We start from the raw sequence: 13,114 nt of genomic DNA on the forward strand, positions 1-13,114 counted from the left end.
CATGAAGACTTAGAACATAAGCCGCTTTATTATAGCTCTGAGATAAGCCTTAAATTTGCAGCAATTTTCCATGCAGCATATAAACCAACCCCCTGACACGTAAAGTTGCTGAATCCTTAACGGAAGTAGCACAAGAAAATGAGTCTGCCTTTCAGAATAACTATACCCGTTATGTACTTTTTTTTTTATTTTGTTTTTATTTATTTTTTTTATTGGATGATTTATTTACATTTCCTATGTTGTCCCCTTATCCCATCCCCCACCACCCCCTCGGAACCCCCAATCCCCTCGCCCCTCCTCCTTCTTCTCTGTGGATGTAACCCCTATCTACACCCCCCCACTCCCACCTCCCCACCCTCAAAATTCCCACCCCCTGGGGCATCCAGCCTTCATGAGGTCAAGGTTCTCTTCTTCCACCTATGCCCAGCAGGGCCCTCCACTTTTACATATTCAGCTGAAGCCCTGGATCCCCCCCTAAGTGCTCCCAGGCTGGTGGTTTAGACCCTGGGAGCTGTGGTTGGTTGGTATTGTTGCTCTCCTCATGGTGCCACAAACCCTTTCAGCTCCTTCAGTCTTCACTCTAACTCCTCTATTGAGAACCCCATGATCAGTTCAATGGCTAGTTGTGAGCATCTGCCTCTGAATATGTCTGACTCTTGAAGGCCTCTGAGGAGATATCCATATCAGGCTCTTATCAGCATGCACTTCCTGTCTTCCACATCAGCATCTACCTTTGGTGATTGCACATGGGATAGATACTCAGGTGGGGTGGTCTTGAGACGGCCCCTCCTTCAGATTCTGTCCCTCACTTTGTCTCCATATTTGCTCCCTTGAGTATTTTGTTGCTCCTTCTAAGAAGGACCGAATCACCCTCACTTGGTCTTCCTTCTTTATGGGCTTCATGTGGCCTGTGAGTTGCATCTTGGGCATTTCAAGGTTCTAGGCTAATATCCAATAATCAGTGAGTGAATACCATGTGTCTTCTTTTGTGATTGGCTTACCTCACTCAGGATGATAATTTCTAGTTCCATCCATTTACCTAGGAACCTCTCGAATTCATTGTTTTTAATAGCTGAGTAATACTCCATTGTGTAAATATACCACATTTTTTGAATCCATTCCTCAGTTGAAGGACATCTGGGTTCTTTCCAGCTCCTGGCTATTATAAATAAGGCTGCTATGAACATAGTTGAGCATATGTCCTTGTTATATGTTCGAGCATCTTCTGGGTATATGCCTAGGAGTGGTATAGCTGGATCCTCGGGTAATGCTATGTCCAATTTTCTGAGGAACCGCCAGACTGATTTCCAAAGTGGTTGCTCCATCTTGCAGTCCCACCAACAATGGAGGAGTGTTCCTCTTTCTCCACACCCTCGCCAGCATCTACTATCACCTGAGTTTTTAATCTTAGCCATTCTGACTGGTGTGAGATGGAATCTCAGGGTTGTTTTGATTTGCATTTCCCTGACGACTAAGGATGCTGAACATTTCTTTAGATGCTTCTCGGCCATTCGAGTTTCTTCCGTTGAAAATTCTTTGTTAAGCTCTATACCCCATTTTTTAATAGGGTAATTTGGTTGTCTGGAGTCTAATTTCTTGAGTTCTTTGTATATATTAGATATTAGCCCTCTATCAGATGAAGGATTGGTAAAGATCTTTTCCCAATTTGTTGGTTGTCGTTTTGTCCTATTGACAGTGTCCTTTGCCTTACAGAAACTTTGCAATTTTATGAAGTCCCATTTGTCAATTCTCAATCTTAGAGCATATGCCATTGGAGTTCTGTTCAGGAACTTTTCCCCTGTGCCCAAGTATTCGAGGCTTTTCCCCACCTTCTCTTCTATTAGTTTCAGTGTATCTGGTTTTATGTGGAGGTCCTTTATCCACATAGACTTGAGCTTTGTACAAGGGGATAAGAATGGATCAATTTTCATTCTTCTACATGTTGTCTTCCAGTTGAACCAGCACCATTTGTTGAAAATGCTGTCCTTTTTCCACTGGACAGTTTTAGCTCCTTTGTCAAAGATCAAGTGACCATAGGAGTGTGGGTTCATTTCTGGGTCTTCAATTCTATTCCATTGATCTTCCTGCCTGTCTCTGTACCAATACCAGGTAGTTTTTATCACTATTGCTCTGTAGTACAGCTTGAGGTCAGGGATGGTAATTCCTCCAGAAGTTCTTTTATTGTTGAGAATAGTTTTCGCTATCCTGGGTTTTTTGTTATTCCATATGAATTTGAGAATTTCCTTTTCTAACTCTGTGAAGAATTGAGTTGGGATTTTAATGGGGATTGCATTGAATCTGTAGATTGCTTTTGGCAAGATGGCCATTTTTATTATATTAATCCTGCCAATCCATGAGCATGGGAGATCTTTCCATCTTCTGAGATCTTCTTCAATTTCTTTCTTCAGAGACTTGAAGTTCTTGTCATATAGGTCTTTCACTTGCTTGGTTAGATTCACACCAAGGTATTTTATATTATTTGCAACTATTGTGAAGGGTGTCATTTCCCTAATTTCTTTTTCAGTCTGTTTATCTTTCATGTAGAGGAAGGCTACTGATTTGTTTGAGTTGATTTTATAACCAGCCACTTTGCTGAAGTTGTTTATCAGGTTTAGGAGTTCTCTGGTGGAAGTTTGGGGGTCACTTAAGTATACTATCATATCATCTGCAAATAGCGATATTTTGACTTCTTCCTTTCCTATTTGTATCCCTTTGACTTCTTTTTGCTGTCTAATTGCTCTGGCTAAGACTTCCAGTACTATATTGAATAGGTAGGGGGAGAGTGGGCAGCCTTGTCTAGTCCCTGATCTTAGTGGGATTGCTTCAAGTTTCTCTCCATTTAGCTTGATGTTGGCTACTGGTTTGCTGTAAATTGCTTTTACTATGTTTAGGTAGGGGCCTTGAATTCCTGATCTTTCCAAGACTTTTATCATGAAGGGATGTTGAATTTTGTCAAATGCTTTCTCAGCATCTAGTGAGATGATCATGTGGTTTTTTTCTTTGAGTTTGTTTATATAGTGGATTACATTGATGGATTTCCGAATATTGAACCATCCCTGCATTCCTGGGATAAAACCTACTTGATCATGATGGATGATTGTTTTGATGTGGTCTTGGATTCGGTTTGCTAGAATTTTATTGAGTATTTTTGCATCGATGTTCATAAGGGAGATTGGTCTGAAGTTCTCTTTCTTTGTCGGGTCCTTGTGGGGTTTGGGTATGAGTGTAATTGTAGCTTCATAGAACGAATTGGGTAGTGTTCCTTCTGTCTCTATTTTGTGGAATAGTTTGAAGAGAATTGGTATTAGGTCTTCCTTGAAGGTCTGATAGAATTCAGCACTAAAACCATCTGGTCCTGGGCTTTTTTTAGTGGGGAGGCTTTTGATGACTGCTGCTATTTCCTGAGGGGTTATGGGACTATTTAGATGGTTTATCTGCTCCTGGTTTAACTTCGGTACCTGGTATCTGTCTAGGAAATTGTCCATTTCATCCAGGTTTTCCAGTTTTGTTGAGTATAGGCCTTTGTAGTAGGATCTGATGATTTTTTGAATTTCTTCAGTTTCTGTTGTTATGTCTCCCTTTTCAGTTCTGATTTTATTAATTTGGATACTGTCTCTGTGCCCTCTGGTTAATCTGGCTAAGGGTTTATCTATCTTGTTGATTTTCTCAAAGAACCAACTCCTGGTTTTATTGATATTTTGTGTTGTTCTTTCTGTTTCTATTTGGTTGATTTCAGCCCTGAGTTTGATTATTTCCTGCCTTCTACTCCTCCTGGGTGTATTTGCTTCTTTTTGTTCTAGAGCTTTTAGTTGTGCAGTCAACTTGTTAGTGTGTGCTCTTTCCAGTTTCTTTTTGTAGGCACTTAGAGCTATGAGCTTTCCTCTTAGCACTGCCTTCATGGAGTCCCACAAGTTTTGGTATGATGTGTCCTCATTTTCATTGAATTCTAAAAAGTCTTTTATTTCTTTCTTTATTTCTTCCTTGACCAAGTCATCATTGAGTAGAGAGTTGTTCAGTTTCCATGTGTACGTGGGTTTTCCATTGTTTTTGTCATTATTAAAGACCAGTCTTAGTCCGTGGTGATCTGATAAGATGCAAGGGATTATTTCAATCTTTTTGTATCTGTAGAGGCTTGTTTTGTGACCAATTATATGGTCTATTTTGGAGAAGGTACCATGAGGTGCTGAGAAAAAGGTATATTCTTTTGTTTTAGGATGAAATGTTCTATAGATGTCTGTTAAGTCCATTTGGTTCATAACTTCTGTTAATTTCAAAGTGTCTCTGTTTAGTTTCTGTTTCCATGATCTGTCCATTGCTGACAGTGGGGTGTTGAAATCCCCCACTATTATTGTGTGAGGTGTAATGTGTGTTTTGAGCTTTAGTAAAGTTTCTTTTATGTATGTAGGTGCCCTTGCATTTGGAGCATAGATGTTCAGAATTGAGAGTTCACCTTGGTAGATTTTTCCTTTGATGAGTATGAAGTGTCCTTCCTTATCTTTTTTGATTAATTTTGGATGAAAGTCGATTTTATTTGATATTAGAATGGCTACTCCAGCTTGTTTCTTGGGACCATTGGCTTGAAAAATTGTTTTCCACCCTTTTATTCTGAGGTAGTGTCTGTCTTTGTCACTGAGGTGTGTTTCTTGTATGCAGCAAAATTCTGGGTCTTGTTTGTGTATCCAGTCTGATAGTCTGCGTCTTTTTATTGGGGAATTGAGACCATTGATGTTAAGGGATATTAAGGAAAAATGATTGTTGCTTCCTGTTATTTTTTTTATTAGAGGTAAAGTTATGTTTGTATCTTTTTTGGGGGTTGTTGGAAGATTACTTACTTGCTTTTCCTAGGTTGTAGTTTCCCTCCTTGTGTTGGCATTTTCCATCAATTATCCTTTGAAGCGCTGGGTTTGTGGGAAGATATTGTGCAAATTTGGTTTTGTCATGGAATATCTTGGTTTCACCATCTATAGTGATTGAGAGTTTTGCTGGGTATAGTAATCTGGGCTGGCAATTGTGTTCTCTTAGTGTCTGTATGATGTCAGTCCAGACTCTTCTGGCTTTTATAGTCTCTGGTGAGAAGTCTGGTGTAATTCTTATAGGTCTGCCTTTATATGTTACTTGACCTTTTTCCCTTACTGCTTTTAGTATTTTTTCTTTGTTTTGTGCATCTGATGTTTTGATTATTATGTGACGGGAGGTATTTCTTTTCTGGTCTAGTCTATTTGGTGTTCTGTAGGCTTCTTGTATGTTTATGGGCATCTTGTTCTTTAGGTTAGGGAAGTTTTCCTCAATAATTTTGTTGAAGATATTTACTGGCCCTTTAAGTTGGGAATCTTCATTCTCATCTATACCTATTATCCTTAGGTTTGGTCTTCTCATTGTGTCCTGGATTTCCTGGACGTTTTGAGTTAGGAGTTTTTTGCATTTTGCATTTTCTTTGACAACTGTGTCAATATTTTCCACCGTATCTTCTGCATTTGAGATTCTCTCTTCTATCTCTTGTATTCGGTTGGTGATGCTTGCGTCTGTGACTCCTGATCTCTTTCTTAGGTTTTCTATCTCCATGGTTGTCTCCCTTTGAACTTTCTTCATTGTTTCTATTTCTAGTTTCAGATCCTGAATGTTTTTGTTTAATTCCTTCTTTGTGTTTTCTTCCATTTCTTTAAGGGATTTCTGTGATTCCTCTTTAAGGGCTTCTATCTGTTTACTTGTACTCTCCTGTATTTCTTTAAGGGAGTTACTTAATTCCTTCTTATAATCCTCTATCATCATCATGAGAAGTGATTTTAATTCTGAATCCTGCTTTTCAGGTGTGATGGGGTGTTCAGGGCTTGCTATATTGGGAGAATTGGGCACTGATGATGCCAAGAAACTTTGGTTTCCGTTGCTTATGTTCTTGCGCTTGCCTTTCGCCATCTGGTTAACTCTAGTGGTACCTGCCCTCACTGTGTAAAACTGGAGTCTGTATTTCCAGTTATCTTGCTTATTGCAGAGCTCCTCAGAGTCCAGAGGTCTCTGTGGTCTTATGCTCCTAATCTCCTGGGTGGAATAACTCCTGGGACTCAGGCCACCTCTTGGATCTGGAAATCCTTCTGCTCTGAGTGCAGTGGGTCCTCGATGACTCAGGATTCAGTTTCAGCTGCTCTGAGTGCAGTGGCTCCAGCTGCTCTGAGTGCAGTGGCTCCTGGATGACTCAGGATTCAGTTTCTCAACAGGACAGGAGCAGACCGACTCTGTGTCAGCTGCTCTGAGTGCAGTGGCTCCTGGATGACTCAGGATTCAGTTTCTCCACAGGACAGGAGCAGACCAACTCTGTGTCTGCTCCAGCCCAGAGGACCAGGCAGGGGCAGAAGGGAAGTGGAATTCCGGAGGGGCGGGGTTTGGGTAGCTGCTGTGCCCTGGATGTCCCTGGCTCCCCGATCTATCTCTTGGGTTTAGGGAGTGAGATGGAGATCTTACCAGCTGCTCTGAGTGCAGTGGCTCCTGGATGACTCAGGATTCAGTTTCTCAACAGGACGGGAGCAGACCGACTCTGTGTCTGCTCCAGCCCAGCGGACCAGGCAGGGGCAGAAGGGAACGTACTTTTTGTTAATATAAATTCAACCTATATAATATTTGATTTTATTATTTTCTGTAAACTTTGAAAAAGCCTCCTGTACCTGTAGGACATCACCACAGTCACAATAAAGAGTAAAAGACTTTCTAGAATAATTCAAGAAAGAATGATTTGTACCATTTAAGGAATGAACAAAAATATGAATACTATTTTCAGAATTATAGTACAGGAAACCTTTTCAAGTTTTTCCAGTTTAGAGGCCTAGGAGGCTGGCTTTGGCTAAATCCTGCAGTTTTCCAAAACGTTTTAATTTTTAACAAATAGGATAGAATATCAGAAGTAAGGGGGCTGCAATAAGAACATCAGGATAGAGAAAACTTCAATTTGGAAAGTCAACACAAAAGCAACAAACAAAACCCTCCCTCAAAAAAAACCACCACCAACAATAACAATGAAAAGGTCTGAAACTAAATTACTAATCATTCAGTATTTGGTATTTGTTGAGTGAGTTTAAGCTGGCAAAGAGAGATTGTGTCACATTCAGTAGTGTGCATTTCTCTCAGTAGACAATGGGACTCTGGTTATTAAATGGTTTTACACAACTTCTCTGTCTTTAATGTAATAGAAGGAGGAGGAGGAGGAGGAGGAGGAGGAGGAGGAGGAGGAGGAGGAGGAGAATTGTGATCTAGAGTACTGGTCTCAACCTGCAGGTCATGACCCCCAAAGACCTTCAGGAAAAAAACAGATGTTTTACATTACAACTCACTAAAGTTATGAAGAAGAAAAGAAAATAATTTTATGGATGGGGTCACCACAACATGAGAAACTGTATTAAAAATCACAGTATTAGGAAGACTGAGGTTTTGGTTTTTTTAATGTGGTATTAGGATTAGAATTAAGACCCTATGCATGATAGACACTCTGTGACTGATCTATATCCCTATTCCAAAAGGTAGGAAGAAATTAAGAAAGCCTATGTAAAAGTCTGCATTCCCAGTTCTTGGGCCTGTTGATACATGATGATGAGTAAGAAAATGGATGCTCAAGACCTACTGAAGGTGTGTAGCCAATAAAACCTACAAACGTATCGAATCAGAAGAGTAGTCTTACAACTGATGCGTCTGGATGTAACAAAAAGGTGGTAATACTATTTCAGAGACAAAAGATGCTCAGATTGAGTAAATGTGAGTAGAAACGTGACAAGTTTAGCTTCAGGTGCCCAAGAGAAACTTAAAGATATCTTAATGGAGTGCTCCTTCAGCATCAAGAGTTTTGAGCTTGATTTCAAGGAATATTAGACTATTCTTATTAAAAGCAATAATAGTAGCTGGAATAGTAGACAAGTTCATGTAAAATCATAAGGGTCAGAATCATAATAGAGGAGAATTTAAGATACTAAAAATTAAAAATAGATACAGAAGAATGAAAGGACACTTAACAACGACAATAACAATGAATGTTAAAAAGAATTTAGATACATTAGAAATATCAGAATAGCTAAGGAAATGATCCCAGTAACTGGCATATGGGACTACATGCTATTTACTAGCTTCTACACAATGAAGGAAGCAATTAGGCAAAGAATCAGCTTATAAAATGGGAAGACATCTATTCCAACCATACATCTAACTGGAAACAAACATGTAGAATGTACATAGTATTTTAAAAATTAAATACCAGATATGAGATGACTGGATTGTTAAGACCACTGACTGCTCTTTCAGAGGACCTGGGGTTGATTTTCAGAACCCACATTACAGTTAGCTATCATTTATAACTCCAGTCCTATGAAATTCAATGCCTTCTTCATGCATTCAGGCAAAACACTGATATAAATAAAGAATAATACAGAAATTTCACATATAAAATACTAAAATAGAGTTACCTATTCAATAAGCAGACAAACAGGTTTTTTAAAAAAATAAAGTAAAAATAGCCAATACACACTTGATAAATTGTTTAATATCATTAGGTGTCAAGAAACTCAAATTAAAATGCTTTGAGATACCACCAAATTCTAGACAACAGCAAATGTGGGCAAAGATGAGGGGAGGTTTAAATAGTCCATAGCAACTACTATAGTTACCATGGAAATGAGTATTGAAGTTTCTTACAGAAACTAGTAGAATTATATCAACCAGCTACACCATACCTAGGTATGTACTTGAATGGTTCTAACTCATCATACCATAGAGACATTTACACAGCCACGTTTAGGTGGCAGTATCCTGATAACCAACCTAAACTAGATGTTCCCCAACAGATAGTTGGTCAAGACATTCTAGAACAGTTGGATTACAGAGTTTTATTTAGCTGGAAAGAAAACCAAAATCATTCCATTTGTAGACAAATGAATGGGACCAGAGATCATCGTGCCAAAAGAAATGATTTAAGCTCAAAAGAAAAATGCCATGTGTTCTCTCATGCAAAATGTCAATTTAGGTTTATCTGCGTATGTAGCAGAAAGTGATTGTAAGAGGAGACAACAGGGCTAATAGGAAGTTGTGAGGAGAACAGGAGAGTGACAGAACATATGGGTCAGAAAGCCGAAGATGTAACAATTTCCAGGAAGGTAGGGGGCCAGAAAGAGGAGAGGAAGGGTGACAGAAGAGAACACCATGTGAGGGTGAAATAAAATATGATATGTATGTAAAAAAAATGTCATGATGATTAAAAGTATGCTCCCTAAAGAAGAATGTAAGACAGCATGAATATCAGCAAAAATTAACATTTTAAATCTGAGAGTTTGGCCATAGCAGAATCTCTTGTCCTGTCAATACAAGAACTTAGATATGTTATGAATTGAGTATCATGTAAGTCATTATTGGTTCTGGACAGAATAATTTTGGTAGAAAAGTGGGGATGAGGTGTCATCCAGTGGGTTGAAGGGTGATTTGTAATGGAAGAGGCTGAAAGAGTGCAAAAGAGTTTTCTAGAACTTATCTGGAAATGAGAAAAAAAATGGATGACAAAACACCCAGGATTTAACAGATTTAACACTGGAGGAAGAACACATGTACTTGAAGCTGCTGATAGGTCAAGACATAAATAAATGTAGAACACATGTAAAGAAAACAGGACTTAAAAACAATAAGCTCTTTTTCCATAGTATACCAAGGCATAGGGAAAGGAGCAAAGAATCAAAGAAACATAATATGATATTGATAGCCTTCCATCTGACTCCTGGTTATCTTTAAAACTTCTGGCTACAGGAAATGTACCTTCTCACTGACCCTGTGGCTAAGACCTTGTTCCCACTGTATGTTGCATCTTGATTAGCAGATTCCTTGCTATGCTTGATTTGCTCAAAGTCAGATATGCACAAATTCACCAACTCTCTCCACCTTCTAGATTCAAATCTACTAGGTCAAGTAGAAAACCAATTTGTATGACTGGATATAAGTTCATAATTTAAGAATCAATTGATAATGAAAGCACAAAGGTTGCGATTCTGAAAAAAAAATTAACTCTACTTACTATAAAAGGCAGTTCTACTGAGGATGTGAGACTTTACACTAACTAATGCATAAATCCAATGCTTATTATATGGGGTGACAGCCGACACAATACCTTTGGGAGGGTGGTCTGGGCCATTCAGCGCACCCTGAATGGCTGCCTGGGCAGCAGAGTTCTGGGCCTTCAGCATTTCAATGGTTTCCCGTAGTTCTATAAGTTCAGATTCCTGTGGAATGAGCAGAGTTTGGAAGTCTAGAATAAACAAAATGCCTTTGCTCAATTTTTTTTTTTTTGTCAAATGCATTTGATATTGCGTAGCCTTAAACTCTTAAGGGAGTTGTATACTTGGCTGACCTTGTCAAATTGTATCTAAATCTTTGTTAGCTTAAGAAGAAATTTAAACAATTCTATCTTATAAGAGTAATCTCAATACTCCATAATCCTTAAAAAAGGGAAGTACATAGCTGATGCCTTCAAATCAATGTAAGATAAACTATCGCTCATTTTTTTCCTTAGCAATGCTAACATTGGATATTAAACATCAGTATTTCAACACTGTTTGATGTTGTATTCACTGTCCAGTGGATACCATGATTTTAGATTTTGTATGAAATGCCTTGTACCCTGGGAAACTGATTATCTGTATCGAAGTGTAAATTGTTGCTCTTGTTCCAAACTCAGTTCTTTGAATTGTCACATTAATATGTTTGTATGGCAATATTAATTCACCTTAGAATTCTGATATTTGTTCATGCATCAGTGAACAGAAACGTGTGTAATGCAATGCCCTTAGATTTTACATAATAAAGAATGCTGATGTACTTTCTCAGTGTCTCCAAGAATAAAGGGGGAAAGCTAAATAATTTCATTGCTTAAAATTTCATTGTCTTACACACTGCAATGTCTGACAATTCTAATCTTAGGTAGATACTGCAGTATCTGGAAATGAAAGAGGAAGTAAGAATAGATACATGCTTGGTGCCTCAGATTTGTTTGCCCACTCTTTTTCTGAGAAAGAGTTTTACTTGTTGCCAAGGCAAAAATACAACATCCCAGTCTTCCAAGTGCTGAAATTACAATCTTGAGCATCATGCTGTATTTTATAGGTCTATTTTCTTGACCATCTCATATATTCCTGATAGATCCCGGTTATGTTTAAAATAAACTCTTGAGGACTTTAAACAGTGAATAAATAAAAACAGCATAAAGAAAATTAGAAGGAAATTATTAAATTCATACATAGATTTTTCAAATAACTCACTGTAAGTATTCATTCCTCATAAAAGAAACGTATGGCATTGTAGACAATTTGTAACCTGGTTCATTGTAATTACTTAATCTCCCCAACTTCCATACCATGTCCCTTACCCAATTAACACAGGCACTTTTACTAAAACTTAATGTTTCCACTTGAAACCCCTGAGAGATAAAGTATTTACTTGAAATGGATTCACATAATTTAAAAATTAATTTTATAACCAGTGCTTAGGTGAGTGTTAAATTTTAATTAAAGTCAGACTTTCATCCTTGGGTTTGGAATCAATGATGCTTATACTGCAGATTTAAAAATCTGCTAAAATATTTGGCTCTGGCTTTACAGGAAAAAATGGAAATAGGTTCGTATGCAAATATGTAATAATTGAGCTTAATTTTGAGCTAGCTGAGTTATTTAACTGTCAAACCTTTAATCTCTTCTAGAGAAGTGTATCTACACACTTCCTCTTCTCTTCTCTCCACTTCTCTCTCTTCTCTCCTCTCCTCTCCTCTTCTTTCCTTTTTCTCTTTTAGGCAGAATTTCCTATCAAACCCTGTATATCCTGGAACTATTTCTATAAACCAGGCTAGCCTTGAAGTCACAGAGATCCCTCTGCCTCTACCTCTCTGCCTCTCTGCCTGCCTCTCTGCCCCTCTGCCCCCTGCCCCTCTGCCCCTCTGCCCCTCTGCCCCTCTGCCCCTCTGCCCCTCTGCCTCTCTCTCTGCCCCTCTCTCTGCCCCTCTCTCTGTCCCTCTCTCTGCCCCTCTGCCCCTCTGCCTCTGTCTTCAAAATGCCAAGATTAAGGATTAAAGATGGACAATTTCTTTTTTCTTTTTTTCTTTTTTCTTTTCTTCCTTTTTTTCTGTTAACTTATACAGGTGATTAAGAGTGGAATATTCACAGAGTGTTGTATTTTTTAACATCATATTATGGCCAAATTCCACACTAATTGACACAATCTGTTCAAATCTACACTCATTATTTATTATATATGCAAAATGTTAATAAAAAATCCACCCTCATTTTGTTATTCATGATACATCCATGACCTTTCTGAGAAGTTCATATGAAGTATACCTTTTGCCAAATATTCTTTCCCTTATAGGCCAAAGCAAAATATTCCTATGTTTGTGATCTCTTTCCCTATCAGAAAAAATTGAAAGTGGTCCCTTGCATACCATTTAATATAATGTCTATGAAGTTGTTAAGAGATCATTCTTTTCAATTGATTTATGATTCAGTAAATACTCAAGTGATTTTATGAAAAGCTCTGGTCTACACTCAATAGATGTAGTTCTTTGAAGAACAAAACTTCAACTTTAGTATTCAAACCTTCAGTTTCTATAATAGTCTGTTTTTTTCAAATAGTGAATAAGATATCTTTATATAAAAACATCAAAACCTTAACAGCCTATTATAAACAGAAAATCTCGGCATGGCTAAGTAAATAGAAATATTTTCACTGGGTATCAAGGAAGTCAAGGTTCCCTTTCTTTCTTTCTTAGTAGTGGAGCAGAAATGAACATAAAACATTTTAAATATTTGACTTTGATGTATAAATTTTCCAATACTATTCTAGTCTTTATTGTTTTTGGGTCATTGGAGTTGGTTGTTTATATTGTCAAGCTATATTTTTTCTAAGATTTCAGTAATGCCTTGAAATTGCATTGTTGCCCCCAAATACACACACACACACACACACATACACACACACACACACACACACACACACACACATATTCTTTTCTATCTATCTATCTTCTGTCTGCCTGCCTATCTGCCTGCCTTTCTTTTGTCTTTCCTTCTCTCTCTCTCTCTCTCTCTCTCTCTCTCTCTCTCTCTCTCTCTCT

The 13,114-nt window shown here is 38.1% G+C and overlaps 1 protein-coding gene across 1 annotated transcript in view; it reads right to left on the bottom strand.

Annotated features, from left to right (window-relative positions):
* Positions 1-13,114, bottom strand: part of Nav3 (neuron navigator 3) — a 93,228-nt gene that overhangs the window by 39,142 nt on the left and 40,972 nt on the right. The window contains exon 14 of the mRNA XM_028754552.1: positions 10,124-10,235. Coding sequence (XP_028610385.1) covers positions 10,124-10,235 — 112 coding nt within the window. The remainder of the gene's footprint in view (positions 1-10,123; positions 10,236-13,114) is intronic.

This window comes from Grammomys surdaster, unplaced genomic scaffold, assembly GCF_004785775.1.
Source record: "Grammomys surdaster isolate TR1022 unplaced genomic scaffold, NIH_TR_1.0 126028, whole genome shotgun sequence".
Taxonomy (NCBI): domain Eukaryota; kingdom Metazoa; phylum Chordata; class Mammalia; order Rodentia; family Muridae; genus Grammomys; species Grammomys surdaster.